Raw genomic sequence first — 17,904 nt, 5'->3', positions numbered from 1 at the left:
GTAGAGTCTGACGAGTTCAGGTCCCTATGAATAAACTAGTACCTAAACAGTTCTTTAATTCAGCTCTTTATGAAGCCTGGAGAGGATCTGAAATTGCAAAGTCCACATCCAAAAATAGGTAACTATCTCTTCCCATGCAGTCATCTCAGTGATAAACATAATTTACATATATATTATTATAATTCCATAATAATTCCAGAGTCATATAATTTGTGTAATTTGACAGGATGGTAGTGATTTTTGTTTGTTTTAAGAAGGCTCCACACATGATGTGGAGCCCAGTATGGGACTTGTCCTCATGACCCTGAGATCAAGACCTGACCTGAGATCAAGAGTCTAACGTTTAACCAATTGAGCCACCCAGGTGCCCCCCGGATGGTAGTTTTTCATTGTTAATTTTTATAAAATAAATATGAAATTATTCTAGATGCCTCAACCATGCAGAAGTATACAAATCATATGATAGAAGTATTCCCTTTCTCGCATTGCCACTGTAGTGTGGTCTTCTGTACTGGTGCTCCTTCCATCATTATCAGTGGTGTGCTGTGGCAATGAGTGAGGTATTCTTTTTTTTTTTTTAAGTTTAAATTTATTTATTTATTTACTTATTTACTTATTTAATTTTATTTTTTTATTGGAGTTCAATTTGCCAACATATAGTATTAAACCCAGTGATCATCCCTTCAAATGCCCCCCTCAGTGCCCATCACCCAGTCACCCCATCCCCCTGCCCACCTCCCCTTCCACTACCCCTTGTTCGTTTCCCAAAGTTAGGAGTCTCTCTTGTTTTGTCACCCTCTCTGATTTTTCCCACTCATTTTCTTTCATTTCCCCTTTATTCCCTTTCACTATTTTTTATATTCCCTGAATGAATGAAACCATATAATGTTTGTCCTTCTCTGATTGAGTTATTTCACTCAGCATAATACCCTCCAGTTCCATCCACGTTGAAGTAAATGGTGGGTATTTGTCGTTTCTCATGGCTGAGGAATATTCCATTGTATACATAGACCACATCTTCTTTATCCATTCATCTTTCGATGGACACCGAGGCTCCTTCCACAGTTTGGCTATTGTGGACATTGCTGCTAGAAACATTGGGGTGCAGGTGTCCTGCTGTTTCACTGCATCTGTATCTTTGGGGTAAATCCCCAGTAGTGCAATTGCTGGGTTGTAGGGTAGCTCTATTTTTAACTCTTTGAGGAACCTCCACCCAGTTTTCCAGAGTTTACCAGTTCACATTCCCACCAACAGTGCAAGACGGTTCCCTTTTCTCCACATCCTCTCCAACATTTGTTGTTTCCTGTCTTGTATTTTTATTTTTGATGGATGGGGTATTTTTAATCTGTTTGGTACAAAGAGTCATTTTCTGCTTGGACTCCAAACTGGAACTAATGTTTCAGGGTCACCCAGTGGAACATGTGCAATGTGCTCTCCTGCTTCCGTAGGTTGGTGTGCCTCAACCATGCAGAAGTATACAAATCATATGATAGAAGACCTCTCTCTAAGACCATGACCCCTGAGCTTATGGATGACACTGACTCCACTTCTGCATTCACTCATCCATTCATTCATCACTCCCAACAGGATCTGCTGAATCTGCGCTCTGGGCTAGAAAGGGGATTACTCAGAAGCAGAAGGAAGGCATGGTCGCATTAGAGCGGCCTAATGTTTGACTCTCCTCTGGACATACATTGGTTATTGGTTTGTATTTCTCACTCACTTGAACTCAAGCAAAACTGAGTGACCACTGGGCCAAGAAAATGTGAAAAGGAGTGATGTGGATCTTTTCTAGATAAGAAATGTTAGGACCCAGTATTTGGCTCACCACATCTTTTTACTCTGTCTCCACAATTATGAAAGCTGGGAAGGAAATGGTTTGTGTTCCCTGAATCTTTCAGTAACTGTCATAAGCAGAGCCCTCCTGGTGATCTATGATGGCCAATTAGCATGAGTGAGAACCTCTGTATTTAAAAGCCTATCCCAACTGTGAAAACTTTTCTTGAGGCCCTCACAAACTAGTAGGGAGACATCATGAAACCACAGGCCAGGAATGTACTGTGCATAATCAAATAAGTGCTCAAGGTTCAAAGAAAATAAGTCGTGATAATCTCCCTCTCCATCTTTGCCCTATTCCTCTTTCATTCTGGTTTCCATACTTGAATACCGTCAGTCTTTAAATATTAACAGAAACTCCTTCTAGCCTTAGGTGGGTCACCTTGAAATGCATTCATCTATAAGACTGGAATAATATGACATAAAAAAAATTCTGAATTTTGTGTGAGCATACAGCCTGAAACCAAACCCTAACATTTTGACTAATCAAAAACATCTGCAGCATAGAAAAATATTTTCTCTGTTTTGTATAAGTTCATTTTCTTATTGGACATTTTCAAAATAAGGAACTTCCATGGAGGGTAATAATATCAATACAACAGGAAAATATACTTTATATAAAGTAGATATTCTTGTTTTTACTTTTTATAAGGTATATTAGTAAAATGTATTAAGGAAACACCCTTTTTTTTTTCTTTTCTCTTTTCTTTTAAATTTTCACCTCTTTATTTTCTTGCAAAAATGTATCTAACAGAAACTACAGATATTTTTCCCGCCCTTCCTTCCCCCATGAAGCCATACAGAGTGACCTTTATCTGCATTATTACGAGGCTCACAAGGGCAAGTTTTACCATGGGTTCCCGAACTTTCAGTTCCCACCTGATGGGAAATTGAGATAAGCCAACAACAGCAATTACATAAATGATGACATGATTAGGCTCATGTACATAAAAGTGTGATGGAGATACAGAGAATAATTGATGGCAGCGGAATAACCAGAGAGGATAGGGTGGCTGGCAGGACTTTGAAATTGTCATTGGAGATGAACACGTTTCTTTAATAACATCAAAAATTGGTTCTCTTATTGATGTCAATCAATCCAAGGATCCAGGAGGCTTCTGGATATTTTATTATCTTACCCTGGACCTGAAGTGTTTTGTCTTCAGTCTTACTGGATTACACTTCAGGATTAAGTCAGTGTAGATTGAACATTGGGGTGGACATAAGGGGGGGTGGGTGGGAGCAGCTGTTTTTAATAACCATTGTCAGGAAATTTTTGTGTATATCATGGCGATATTGTTGTATAAACTATAAATGGCTCATAAAAACGTATATATATGTATATATATTGAACTACAAAAAAAATCCCTTTACTTCCTGTAACAGTTCTCTAATAATGCCCTGCCCTTCTGGACTCTGAACTACTTCTCGCAATTATTTTTCATAAGTTCTAAACTTTAACTAGAAGGCTCAGTCAGGATAAAAGGCAAGACGGCACCACACAAACAGCCACTTTGAGTTTCTAATTGAATCAGGGGGTGACCATGACCTGCTGTGAAGGATGGACATCCTGCAATGGATTCAGCTTGCTGGTTCTACTTCTATTCGGAATAGTTCTCAATGCAATCCCTCTCATTGTCAACTTTGTGGATGAAGGCCAATTTTTTCACAACCCCATCTCTTGCTTTGAGTGGTGGTTCCCAGGAATTATAGGAGCAGGTCTAATGGTGAGTAACATTTATTTGGCTTGATTTGGAGAAAGACCTATTTTACCAAACTCCTAAACACCATCTTTCAGCTTTACGGTGGGCTATATCTTGGCTCAGGATACTGTCAGGGGCAGTGGAGTGGTATTAATTTATGCTGGCATCAGTGAAGAATGACAATTTAAATAAACTGTGGTACAGACTAGGGAGCTTGGGCAAAAATAATTAATAATCTGATAAAAGTTGGTTGGATTGTTGCCTATCATATTTCTTCACATGTTACTCTGCTCTTCTAAGCTTTCTAGTTAGTGTTCAAGATGTTTTGAATCCATTCCTTCAGCTTTCCTTTGCCAATACTAGTTTCTAAGTATGCACAGAAATATGGGAGTGGGAAGTGCTACCAACGGGAGTCTTAATGTCAGGAAAGGAGCTTTTGTTTGGATGTGTGTATGTATGTGTTTCAGTGATGATGAGTTACCACCACTGGTCTTATCTCAGACTTCTATGAAAACACTCTTGGGTCTATTATATATTAAACTTCAGATAAAAATTGGCGCTTCAGCTGGCACACTGGATTTGAGACCACTCTGACACCAAAAAGCCATTTTAGGAAGCATTCTCCAAAAGTTGATGGTTTCTTTCCCTTTAACATCGTGAGTGAGCAATCTATTCACCTTGCTTCAGGTAGAGGGCTATTTCTTCAAGCAACCCTGAGAGTTCTCTTCCAGGCTGAGAGAAAGTGACTAACAGTACCCAACCATGATGCAATTGCCAATCTTTGTGTCTGCTTTCTACCCTTCTAGAAGCTTCTCTCTTCTATCTACTTAAATAGCATGAGCTTCCTTGAATTTTGCTTAGAACCAGAAGCCAGGAACAGCTGTCCAAGTCTAACCAACCATGGCAATTGCCATGAAGCCCCTAAAAGTTCCTTAGTTAAAACAATCCTTTTAGGATAACTCATGTCACTTTAAATATAAATTGGCTCTACTACAAACCCCATCTCAATTAAAAACAGCTTCTTAAACCACATCTTCTTTATTAAGAAGATGGGTATTCTTAAACACCCACCACTTGCTTCTTCTTTATTAAGAAGGTGGGTATTCTTAAACACCCACCACTTGCTTCGATGTGGATGGAACTGGAGGGTATTATGCTGAGTGAAATAAGTCAATAGGAGAAGGACAAACATTATATGGTCTCATTCATTTGGGGAATATAAAAAATAGTGAAAGGGAATAAAGGGGAAAGGAGGAAAAATAAGTGGGAAATATCAGAAAGGGAGACAGATCATGAAAGATTCCTAACTCTGGGAAACGAACTAGGGGTGGTGGAAGGGGAGGTGGGCGGGGGGTGGGGGTGACTGGGTGGCAGGCACTGAGGGGGGCACTTGACAGGATGAGCACTGGGTGTTATTCTGTATGTTGACAGATTGAACACCAATGAAAAATAAATTTATTAAAAAAATAAAAATAAATAAAAACAGTTTCTTGCTAGCATTAACAGGGACTGAGGTGGTGATGGCACACACCTACATTCTTTTATGTTGGTGGAGGGAGAGGAGGAAGAGGAGGGAGTGAAGACACAGAGAAGGGTACACAGAGAGTACTCTTAAGTGTCAGCCACTGGGTTCATACTTTACACATCTCGTTTCATCTAATAATCTAAGCAGATAATCATTGGCATTTTAGCAGATCAGCAAACAGAAGGTTAAGAATGTTAACAAGGCACACAATAGGTGTGAAACTCAATTCCAGATTTATCTGATCCCAAAGCTCTGTTTTCCACCACCTTTAGCACCATAATCCTGAAGACCTGTCCCCAGTTGATAAAGGGGAAAGATGAAATCCATAACCTAATCCATAAATTTAAGTGACTAGGAAAACTGAAGCATATAAAGGTGATATAAATCTGTGAAAAGTTCCAGACAATCTGGACTTCCTGTCCTATGACTGCATTTACTTTATCATCCTCAATAAATATTAATGCAGGACCAGAATCACGTGAGGGACCTCTATTACACAGTACTGTGGAGCATTATCAAGGCAGCAAACAACTCCTTAAAAATTTCAATAGGCATTTTATAGACTGAGTTTCAAACTCTAGACTAGGCTCGCAAGCAAACTGGTAGGTGGTAAAAGGGCTCAAAGTACAGATACATCTTCATGATCCTCGGCTATATATAGAATGTAGAAGAATATTATTTTCAAAGGGAATCATTCAAAATACTGACCTCTTCATGTACTTGTAAACACACAGAAAATTTAATTAGGAAGCATTCACTGCCTGTGATAGAACTCTTGTCATAGTTCTTGAAATCTTTCTAAAATTGCTATGGTATTTTAAATTTTCTTCAAAAATAGGAGATTTTGCAGGAAGTAGCTATTAATATCTATGGAATTCATTATTGATTACATCATAAAATACACATTCATTTTGTGGTTTTATGATTTAGTGAAAAGAGACATGAACCTTTTTATCTTTTGAAACCATGACTGAGTAGATGTTACGTAATTATTTTCAATCATTGTCTGCTAAGTGGAAAAATCAATACATGTTATTTTTTTTCAGATACTAAGAAACAAGACTTGAAATGTTTTCTCTAAAAAACATAAAGGCCATTTTATTTTTATAAAGAGATTAGCTGGAAGTCTGAGCTTAATCATGCTTATTCATTGGGTACACTACACTTATTACATAATGATAATTTATCAATTCTTAAGGTCTTAACAGGGAACAAATTGTTGAAGAAATTAGAAGGTATTATGTATAACAAGAATTTTCAAAATATAGTTTTTACATTTATGATGAGCTATGACTTTGTGTGTTATTCTCATGTTCAAGTACTTAGAAAAATCCCCAAAGTTTGCATTCTGTCAGAGCTTTAATGATTTAAAAGCTTTCTTGTACTTCATTTGTAAAATTGTATTTTATAATTTTTTTAAATTTTTGTAAAGTACAACATATTTTACAATCTCACTTCTAAAGCTGGATAAAAGTACAGGTTTCTATAAGAAAAAGTGAACAATACTACTTTTATATGAAAACAAAAGTCTACTAAGATTTAATTTCACAAAGACTCATACATTCAAATGTGCTTAGGAATTGAAGAGAAAGAGTATTCTCCTAATTACTCACTTTCACAGGAGATTATCTGGATGATTTATTGTAATTCAGTCGCACATACACACACACACACACACACTTTCACATTTTATTGCCCAGGGGCGCTTGACTATCTCAGTCAGTGGAACGTTTGACTCTTGATCTTGGGGTTGAGAGTTTGAGTCCCACACTGGGTGTAGAGATTATTTAGAAAACAAATAAAATCACATTTTACTGTCCATCTTATAAAGAGCCCCTCCAATTTCCAAAACCTTGAATGGGCAAAATGGTTGAAATAGAGTGATTATCAAGTTACCCATAATGACGTAACAAAGATGTGTTAGGATGTAATGAAGTCGGGGCACCTGGGTGGCTCAGTCAGTTAAGCATCTGCCTTTGTCTCAGGTCATGATCTGATCCCAGAGTCCTGGGATTGAGCCCTCTGTCAGGCTCCCTGCTTAGTGGCGAGTCTGCTTATACTTCTCATTCCACACCTCCTCCCCAGCTCATTCTCTCTCTCTCCCTCTCTCTCAAATAAACAAATAAAATCTTAAATAAAAAGATGTCATAAAGTCAACTGGGTGAAGTTTCATATACTATAAGCCACTGCTACCTTATAAAACACCTTTGCAAGGGAAAAGAACTACGAAAGTAAATGTCCAGCATCTCTGAAATAAAGAGTTTAGTTTATATCAATAAGGACAATGGAATGACTTACCATTTGAGTTGTAACTTAATGTTCCAACTTTAACAGATTCATTAAGTTTCTAAATCGGGGGTTGGGAAAATTTTTTTATAAATAGCCAGATAGTATTTTAAGCTTTGTGAGCCAGGCACTCTGTCACAACTATTTAACCATACCATGGATGTGTCAAAGCAGCCATGCACACTATGTAAGTGAAGGGGCACGGCTACATTCTGATAAAACTTTATGTGTTAAAAAAGAGATGGCAGGCCAATTTCTGTTCTAAATTATTTGTTCCTTAAGTTCAGAACACAATATAGCTTCTGGGTACAACAAAAGAAGCTTAGTCCATGAGTGTAGTGTGGACACCTATTCAAGAAGTAAAATTTCTCTTCCCTTTTCTTCTGGGCTCTCAGGTATGACCCGGATGGCCTGGGCCATCTTACATACCTGTGTCCCCTGAATTATGAGTGTTGGTGTTCAAGGCTATATTTAAGCAAAGCTTGATCACAAGACCGTGTTCTCCAAAAATGACATGGAGTCAGAATATGGTCAGAGTGGGGAGAAGTTTGTCAGGAAATCTGCCTCGTAAGATGTAAATCTTAGACCTGTTCTAAAAGAACAAAGGTGGGTATGAGCTTGAAAAGAAGCATCAGGGAAAGAATAGAGGATGATGAGATGCACCATGTGGTGGTGGTGGCAGGGTGGCAAGGATGAGAATGAATAGACTCTATGGAGGAAGAGAGGAGAGCTGTCAGAACTGGCCAGTATGGAATCATGGTTGAGAGTCTGGGCTTTGGAACCCACATAACTGGCTTTGGATCTCAACTCATTCACTTTCTTAGGCCAGTGACTCAAAACTTGCTGTGTCTCAGTGTTTTCAGTGGTAAATTGGGAGTAATACTAGCACCTACCTTGTGAGATTACGAGGCTGGGATGAACTGAAACATGGTGGACACCAGCAACAGTACCTGGCCTGTGGTTAGAAGTCAATAAAGCTTTAGAAAACAAGAGTGGAAGGAAAAAGAGAGAACTGTTTCAGAGCAGCTGTGCTGAGAGAGCAGAAAAACCTCACAGCTAAACTTTCTACACTGGAAGGAAATGATTTATATGTCACTCTTCGATGATACAAAGCTTTTTCCAGTAAGAATTCCTAGTCATAGCTGCTGACTAGATATTACCGAAAATGTAGACCTAATCCAGATAATGCGGCATCATTTCTTATAGTTTTCCTCAGCAATGTGCATCTCCTTCGACATAGAATGCACTGTATGCAGCATTCCTGAACATCGGTGTAAAGTGAGGTCATGACTTGTCATGGGTACATCAGCAGAAAGGAGAATGTGGAACCCAAAGTCATTCTCTAGTCACTACCTTGGTAGCTGGCAAGATGACCCTGGGGGTAAGAGGGAGGTTGGGAACTGGGAGAGGGTGGTGACAGAATTTTTAGTTTCCAGCTGCCAGCCAAATAATTTCCTTTGTGGATGCTTGCCAGGTTAATTTATACAATTTTTGGGAAATTGGAGAAGTGGTCATAGATTATAGTAACTTAAAAAAAAAAGAAGAGGAAGAACGAGAAAAAAGGTTTTAAAAAAGGGGGAATTTTGGATGATGCAAACAATCCTTTCAGAAATATCCCTTCCAAAATAATGAATAAATAAATCATTCTAATCCATTTAAAATCCAGGTCTCTCTAAAGATGAGAGTAAAGTAAGAATGTAGATGGAAGAGTTAGAAATCGTTATCCTGAAATTCCCCAGCACTCCCCCCCTTTAATCTTTGTGGTTGAAATGGGGATCCCAAAGTACCCAAGATCAAGGGATATTGCCCTATTGCCCACAACTGGTGGGACGTGGAGATGACTGCCTTTTCATCTGATGAGAAGTAATAATATCCATCTTTCCTGTTAATGTGATTTCCAGGTCATTCCAGCAGCAACAATGTCCTTGGCAGCAAGAAAAAGAGCGTGCTGCAACAACAGAACTGGAGTGAGTATGGTGCCCTGGGCCTGGAGCCAAGGCACAGGAACGGTTAATCACTGATGTGTCAGCAAAGCTTCTCGAGTCATCAGTATTTGCCCAGCCAGTGGCAGACCACAGTCTTAGGAACATGCAATCTACAATGATTATGTGATAATGTGGAAAGTGTGAAATCTGTCTGTCCTTTTTTCTTTCTTTCTTTCTTCTTTCTTTCTTTCTTTCTTTCTTTCTTTCTTTCTTTCTTTCTTTCTTTCTTTCTTTCTTTCTTTCTTTCTTCTTTCTTTCTTTCTTTCTTTCTTCTTTTCTTTCCTTTCTTCCTTTCTATAAAAACTTAGCTTTGGAATCAGTCTTCAGATCTTTCCTCAATCCTCAGTTCCACTAACTGAAAGGTTTTCAAAGAAAGGAGATTTGTAAGTCACATCCAGGGTTGTAAACAATTTCTTAATTCTCAAATACTTGTTATTTTTGTGGTGCGTATAAACGACTTTGGAAAGTGTGTCTTCAGGTCTATGAGATTGGTTTGCTAGGATCAGAATAATTGTCCTTATCCAGTGAAAAGAGCAATGGTTATGTTTCATTGACTGAGAAATTGATCCTCAGAGAAAATAAATAATTTGCCATGGTAGCATAGCTAGTAAGTAGGTGAATTTTTATCCAACTCCATTGGACTCCAAAATTCACAATCTTTACACTATTTTTGCCATAACCATTGTTATTAAGTAATGCTGAGGACTTTCATATTCTCTAAAGAAGGGGGTAGATTAATAAACAAGCAGTCATAGTAAATATCCTGGCTGAGCTTAAGGTTTTAAAGCAGTGGTGCTCAGCCTTATGAGAACATTAGAATCATCCAGAATGATCTTAAAAACATCAATGCCTGGTGGCCCCCAGAGACTCGGCATTTTTCAAAAGCACCCTAGATGATTCTAACGAGAACCAGTGTTTAAAAGTGTACATATTTATATCTGTATTACATATTTATATTTTTAAAAATTACCATTTTCTGACACTTGATATTTATCTAGGATTATAATTACTTTGCTAATTGTTTATAGTCCATCTTTGTTCCTGATACACCATAGATATTCATTAAATATTAGTTTTGTTTCTCCCCTCTGGCACTTTTCTTTTTAAATTATAATTTGTAGTTTGGCTTTGTATTACCTCTGTATTGTACTTACATTCTTGAGAAAGATATCTTGAGATATGTCTAAGTCCCTGAACTCTGAAATATCAGAACACTTCTATAGATTTTTGTCTCAAATCAAATTTCCATTAAGAATCTTCTCCCCCTACATATCCATTAAATGATGTCATCTTTTTAATGATTGCTTATGTTTTTTGTCTTTGGAGGACAGTAAGTAGAGAAAAACCAAGATACTTTTTCATGCAGGTGTTGGGCTTAACTCAGCAGGTTTTACCCCCCTACCAACCTTGAAAATCATTGGAATTCATGCTTCAGCAACATTACAGATTATTATGTGCCAAGGAGCGACAGGAACTCTGGAGTGGCAGGGTCGCTATATAATAATGCTCATGCTATATTAATAATAATGGTGCTGGCTATTTAATTTCAATTTCCAGTTTATATTGATTAGATGCAATAAAGTGTCCGTAGACACTTTTCTCACTTTGTGATAGTCATGGGAAGACTGGTATTTAAGTCATACCATGTATCTTCCAAGTCTAGAAAAGACCAAAGCATCATAAAGGCGACAAAGGCTGATAAAGTAAAGGGGTGGGAGATGGGGTCACCAATGCTTTTCTCCTGTATTAACTGTTCCAACTATTTCCCACACTTTAACTGTTCCTTGCTCCTTCCCTTTGTCCAATTCTTGATGTTTGTTTCCAAATGCTTTGGTTTTGCTGAATCATTTACATGAACCCCCACTCAGGGGAATTCAGATCCCCAGAATCACATCCTACAGCCGGGCCATCCTGTGGTGATAAGATGTTAGAAACAATAAATGGCCAAAAAATAAATAGTGCACTTCTTGACGAGCAAATTAAGTAACTTGCACAGACCACAAGTATTGTGGAAGAATGTGGATTTGAACTCAACTCCAAATCCATCATTCTGTGCTTTTAGCTGGAAGTATTCTGCTGTAGTGATTAAAACCTGAGCACTAGCATTTCCAGGCTGTGAGATTTGGACACATTTGCCAGCCTTCCTGAATTATATTTTTCTCATCCATAAAGTCAGAATCATAGTATCTATCTCTTGGGGCTATTGAAAAAGTTAAGTAAGGTAATATATGTAAAGCCCAATATCCTACAACATATAAAAGGTACATGAGGTAGCCATTCATTTTGCCTATTTATTAAAGGTGGGTCTCCTAAACCCTCTGGGAGTGGCAGTATTAGCATATCAAGGGAAAAGTATTCCTTCATTTTGGCATAATTTTAATTCTTAATTATCATTGATGAACAACTTCACTGAAACAACATAGAGCTTTTTTGGAAAGCATACACGTATACCAGCTTTCATTTGGGCCATAACGTTTCCTATTAGCACAATCCGTGCTTTTTTCTGCTTTTTCTGACTCTCATTCATGAAATGAAAAGATGCTTGAAGGTTTACAATCTTTCTCCCTAACACAATATGGTTCTCCACTGGGGGCAAGTCCTGCTCTCTAGAGGGACATTTAGGCAGTGTCCAGGACACTTTTGGTTATCAACAATTTGGAAGGGTGGACGGACTGCTACTGGTCTCTAGTGGGTAGAGACCAGGGATGCTACCAAACAACCCAGAATATACGGAAAGGCCCAACAAAATGCCCCATGTCAGCGGTGCTGAGGTAGAGAAACTCTGTGCTTAACACACCATTGATTGATCCCTGCAGAATGTGGATCACTAGCCATTCACAGCATCAGGGCCAAATCTGGATGAAAGACTTGGGGAGTCAGGAGACCAGACGCCAAAATATGGGGAGTTAAGATCTAATCCAGGTTCTGTTTAGTAGGAAGTACACAGAATGGGGAGGAGATACCAGATGTCAGTGGTCCCTTGAAAAGGACAGGGCTCAGATATATAAAGGTGTAGATTTTCCGGAGACAGTGGCAAGCCCAACAATCTTTGAGAGAGCCTAATCAAATGGCAGAGACTTGGCCTTCCTTGTTCTTTGATAATTCAGACTTGATCAAACAGAGATCTTAAGACTTAGGACTGCAGGGCCTGGAGACCAGCAGCAGTTGATCAGGAGCCTTTCATGTGCTGCTGACTCTTGAAACAGACCAGGGACACATAAGAACATGTGCCAATGCTCCTCCTTTACTTTCCAGATGCTTCTGTCATCACTTCTGAATGTAATCACGATCATCGGTGCTGTGTATTGCATATTGGTGTCTATTCACGCTCTCATAGAAGGTCCCCTCATTTGTAACTCTGAAGGGAACAGCACTTCCAATTGTGAATTTTCATTCAGTAACTTAAGGTGAGTATCCTGATTTTCACAGATTGTCTCATGTGCTGCAGCTAGTTTGATGAAAATAGTGTGGTGCTAACCTGGTGCCATGTTGTTCTTTGATGGAATGACTGGAACACAGATTATTAGGGATTTAAGCATGTTCACCCCAATTGGACAATCTCATGGAAATGGAGGAAACACTACATTCAGAATGGTTTGGGGTGGGGGTGGAGTCTTATCTAAAAGAAGTAGTTGACTCAGCTGCCTTACCCTTGTCTTTAAAAAATCTGTGGCTGCATGGATGTATGTGTCTAAAAAAATTTCTAGAAATATACAGCAGAGACTTGGGGAATGGCAGTGGAGGATGTCCTGGGGAAGTGAAGGGAGCACTGGCTTTCTACACTTCTGAACTAACCCAACCTCTAAGTCCTAAGCAAATGTTATCTTTATAACTTAAAAAATTGAATAAAGACACAATACATAAAATACAGGGCCTTACCTATAAGTCCTAAAAGAAACAAACACAGTCAATGGATTCATGTAGATGTACTATAAATATACTGTGGGCATAGGAATGAACCCAGTTTAACTTGTATAGTGACAATACTGAGGAGTTACTTGTAAATGGCTTATTTCGGTCTTGTAAGATGGTTCTGTGCTGGAATTCCAGGCACTATCTGTAAAACTGGAAGAAAAGAACAATCTAATTCTCAGTTATCTATATAATTGCACAGTTTGGAAAATAACCAGAATTCACTTTTGTAATTACATGAAAAAAAAATCCCTTTCTTTTTATCTTGCTATCTTAAAAAAGAAAAATCTCTCAAAATTTGCATACTGTAGTTGCTGTGAGTCAAAAAATTTTTTTTTAAAAATTCCCTTTCCCAGTAGATTTAAAGTTTAAAATAAGAGATTTCAAGCACAGATGCTACACACAGTCAGCCCTTAGGAGAGAATAACTCACCAGGCACCAGGCTAAGCTCTGGAGGTAAGAGCCACTCTAGTTGGGGAGACACAGTCACAGAAACAGTTACAAGACTGATCCTATGTTTGCTGAAAACTGCAAAAAGCATACTCCTATTCCATGTGCTGAAAATACTGTTGTCTTCCCAGGATAAATGTCAGTTGTGGCTATCCAGAAATGCAAACTCTCTAAGAACACTTAGCCTTACTCTGTAGTAAACTGAGAAAAAAAAAAAATCATCTTAGGATAGATCGTGTTAGAGCTAGAAGTCTCTGGTTTTCCATACCTTGTTATAATGGGTACAAATCCCTTTAACCAGACATTTTTAGCGTGACTTTTGCCAGTAAAAGTTGTATAGCTGGTTTACAGATGCAACACTGCGATTTTGTACTAAGAATTGAGCCCTGTGAAGGGGGAGGGACTCCTTAATGCTCATGTCTTTAGCAAAGTAGAACTCCTGCATAATTAGAGTCATAGGAGATTAATAATATTCAGCCATTTCTGACATAGAAAATTTTGTATAGCTCAACCTAAGAGTAGGTACTACAGAAATGCTGGTTGAATGATAGGAGATATACTCGTTTCATAACTATCAGAGTCCATGGACACAGGATCTGAAATCCTGATCTTAGCTATCGTTTCTGGGCCCAGTATTTTGAAGCACTTGCTGTTTTATTATACTTGCCCTTTTCTGGGCATGATGATGCATTCTTTTCATGGTAAGTGATATTCCTGAAAATCTATCATTTCTTTCATTTCAGTGACACTCATCCAGAGTTCTTCAATCTTCAGTGGTTCTACAAGGAGTCTTGCATAGCTCCTACTGATTACACTAATCTCACCGTGAACAGCATCATGCCCAGTGGCTGGAGAGAACACAGCTTACACTTCAATTCTAAAGAAAACAAACACCGGACGATCCATTTAACAGTGTTTTTAGGCCTACTACTTGTCGGGATTCTTGAGCTCCTGGTTGGGTTCAGTCAGATCGTCATTGGTTTCCTTGGCTGTCTCTGTGGAGTCACCAAGAGGAGAAATAGAATTGTATAATTTAATGGTAATAAAATGGAAATATTAGCAGTTTGAATCTTTGAGAAATGCACTTAAAAGACACTCCTTTAGAAGTTCAAAAATGGAAAACAGTCTAGAAAACTGTAGGAGTCATTTAGGCCAAGTTACTTTTACTTTTATGTATAAAGTAAAAACAATCATCCATGGTTGGCTTTGAGGAACGGTGGAGGGAAGTTTTCAATTTGTTTTAGATCTTTCCGTATTTCTGTCCTAGTCACATTTTTAAATTCTATTTTCTTGTGTGTGGAAGGAGAAGGGGGGGGTGGGTGAAGGAAAAGGAAGATGGGGAGGAATGGAGGGAGGACAGAAAGGAACAGAAGATATCCTGGAAGTGAAAATATGGGACTTTTTTTTTTTTTTTTACTGTATTTCTTTACACTTAAAAAAAAAAAAAAAAAAAAGAACAAACAGATGACCTGAATGTTTTTAGACCTGGTTTCCAGCTTACAGGCAATCCAGGTAAGAGGATTTACTCAGACAAATCCAAACGGTAGGGTGGTAGATAGACAATAGCCCTATTTTCAGCAAGAAAATATATAGGAAAAATAGAAAGTGGGATGGGCTGTGGGAACTATAAATAAAGAGACAGGGTTCAATGAAATGTGTGTTCTGTAGACAGAACTGGGGAGACCTGTACAAGGAGTGCTTTAGGGGGACACCTGTCTGGCTTAGTCAGTGGAGCATATGACTCTTGATCTTGGGGTCATGAATTCAAGCCCCATGTTGGGCATAAAGCCTGCTTAAAATAGACTAAAAAAAAAGAAAAAAAAAAAAAAAGGATTGGTTTAGGTGATGTCAATTATTGCTAGCATTTTTAGTCCTGACAATAATTTCATGGTTATGCAGGAAAATGTTCTTAATTTGAAAGAAATGTGTATATGTTTAGGGGGAAATGTCATGTTTTTAAAGTACTTTAGCCAAAAATATGAAGCAATGGGAAAATACTGTTAAATTTAGGTGACAGGTACATGGCAATCCACTACACTCTTCTAAATTTTCCCGTTTGCATTCCTTCACAATTAAAAAAAGATAAATGCTTAGAAAAAAAAGTCTTTCAAAAGCTGCTTTCTATATATGCAATCTTTAAAAGATAACAAAACCGTGCATTTACCATATTAAAATGTTATAAAACAGACAAAACTGAAAATCCAATTTTCTGAATGTGACCATTCCTGTATTTTATTTCGATTATTTATGTTTACTGGGCTTAAGGTTCTAGAAATAATTTTCAATACTTATATTATAGTTGCCCCCCCAAATTAGTAACATCAAGAACACGCAGGAATTTTTTTTTTCTGAATCTACTTGCTGTATAAAGACCTACTCCCTATACTCCTTTATAGGCCTGTTTATCCTTGAGGTCTTGCTTAAGGTCTAGCTTAACGGTCTCCTACTTGAGAAAGCCTCCCCAGGGTGCAGGATTCCAACAAACTAAGTTAGCACTTACCAAAACCACTGTTATCACACCTGTCACAATGTAACATAAATGTTTGTGTGTCCACTACCATGGGAAAATGTAAGAGAACAAGAACTATGTCCTTCTCATCCATTTATTAACATTTTTTTAGATTTTATTTAAATTCTAGTTAACAAAGTGTATTAGTTTCAGACGTAGAATTTGGTGATCAATTGCATATAACACCCAGTACTCATCACATCAAGTTCCCTCCTTAATGCCCATCACCCAGTTACCCCATCCCCCCACCCACCTCCCCTCCAGCAACCCTGTTTGTTCCCTATAATTAAGAACCTCTTATAGTTTGCATCCCTGTTTTTATCTTTTTTCCCTTCCCTTCTCCTATGTTCATGTTTTGTTTCTTAAATTCCAGGAGCAAAATCCTATGGCATTTGTCTTTCTCTGACTTATTTCATTTAGTGTAATATGCTCTGGTTCCATCCACATTGTTGCAAATGGCAAGATTTCCACCTTTTTGATATCTAATATTCCATTGGATATATATCCCACATCTTTATCCATCATCAGTTGATGGACATTTGGGCTCTTTCTATACCTTGACTATTGTAGATAATGCTGCAATAAACATCGGGGTGCATCTGCCCCCTTTGAATCAGCATTTTTATTCCCTTTGAGTGAATATCTAGTACTGCAATTGCTGGGTTGTAGGCCATCTCTATTTTTAACTTTGTGAGGGAGTTTCATAGTTTTCCAGAGGGGCTGCACCAGTTTGCACTGCCACCAACAGTGTAAGAGAGTTCCCTTCTCCTCATCCTTGCCAACAACTGTTATTTCTTGAGTTGCTAATTTTAGCCATTCTGACCAGTGTAAGGTGGCATCTCATTGTGGTTTTGATTTGTATTTCCCTGACAATGAGCGATCTTGAGCATTTTTTCATGTGTCTGTTGGCCACTTGTATGTCGTCTTTGGAGAAACGTCTATGTCTTCTGTCTTAACTGAATTTTTTATTTTTTGGATGTTAGGTTTAGTAAGTTCTTTATAGATTCTGGATACTAGACTGTTAGCCAATGTTCATTTGCAAATATCTTCTCCCATTCTGTTGGTTGCCATTTAGTCTTGTTGTTGGTTTCCTTTGCTGTGCAGAAATTTTTTATCCTGATGAAGTCCCAATAGTTCATTTTTGCCTTTGTTTCTCCTGCATCTGGAGATGTTGAGTAAGAAGTTGCTGTGGCTGAGGTCAAAGAGGTTGCTGCCTGTGTCCTCCTCTAGGGTTTTTGATGGATTCCTGCCTCACATTTAGGTCTTTTAACTGTTTTGAGTTTATTTTTGTGTATGCTATAAGAAAGTAGTCCAGTTTAATTCTCTTGCATGTTGCTGCCCAATTTTCCCAAAATCATTTCTTAAAGAGACTTTTTTCCATTGGATAGTCTTTCCTGCTTTGTCGAAGATGAGTTGACCATAGAGTTGAGGGTCCATTTCTGGTTTCTCTGTTCTGTTCCATTTATCTGTGTTTTTGTGCCAGTACCACACTGTCTTGATGATCACAGTTTTGTAATATATCTTTGAAGTCTGGAATTGTGATGCCTCCAGCTTTGGTTTTCTTTTCCAACATTACTGTGGCTGTTTGGTTCCATAAAATTTTAGGTTTGTTCTAGTGCTATGAAAAGTGCTGGTGTTATTTTGATAGGGATTGCATTGAATGTGTAGATTGCTTTGGGTAGTGTAGATATTTAATAT

At 38.1% G+C, this 17,904-nt stretch overlaps 1 protein-coding gene across 1 annotated transcript; it reads left to right on the top strand.

The window, feature by feature from the left end:
- The first annotated feature begins 3,365 nt into the window (after nt 1–3,365).
- Nucleotides 3,366–14,766, top strand: TM4SF20 (transmembrane 4 L six family member 20). The gene is made up of 4 exons (XM_038574019.1): nt 3,366–3,563; nt 9,252–9,317; nt 12,591–12,742; nt 14,441–14,766. Exons 1-4 carry the CDS (start codon nt 3,381–3,383, stop codon nt 14,727–14,729), a joined length of 690 nt encoding a protein of 229 aa, XP_038429947.1. The 5' UTR covers nt 3,366–3,380; the 3' UTR covers nt 14,730–14,766.
- The last annotated feature ends 3,138 nt before the right edge of the window (nt 14,767–17,904 follow it).

Source organism: Canis lupus, chromosome 25 (assembly GCF_011100685.1).
Source record: "Canis lupus familiaris isolate Mischka breed German Shepherd chromosome 25, alternate assembly UU_Cfam_GSD_1.0, whole genome shotgun sequence".
Taxonomy (NCBI): domain Eukaryota; kingdom Metazoa; phylum Chordata; class Mammalia; order Carnivora; family Canidae; genus Canis; species Canis lupus.
This window is presented reverse-complemented; position numbering and strand designations above follow the sequence as displayed.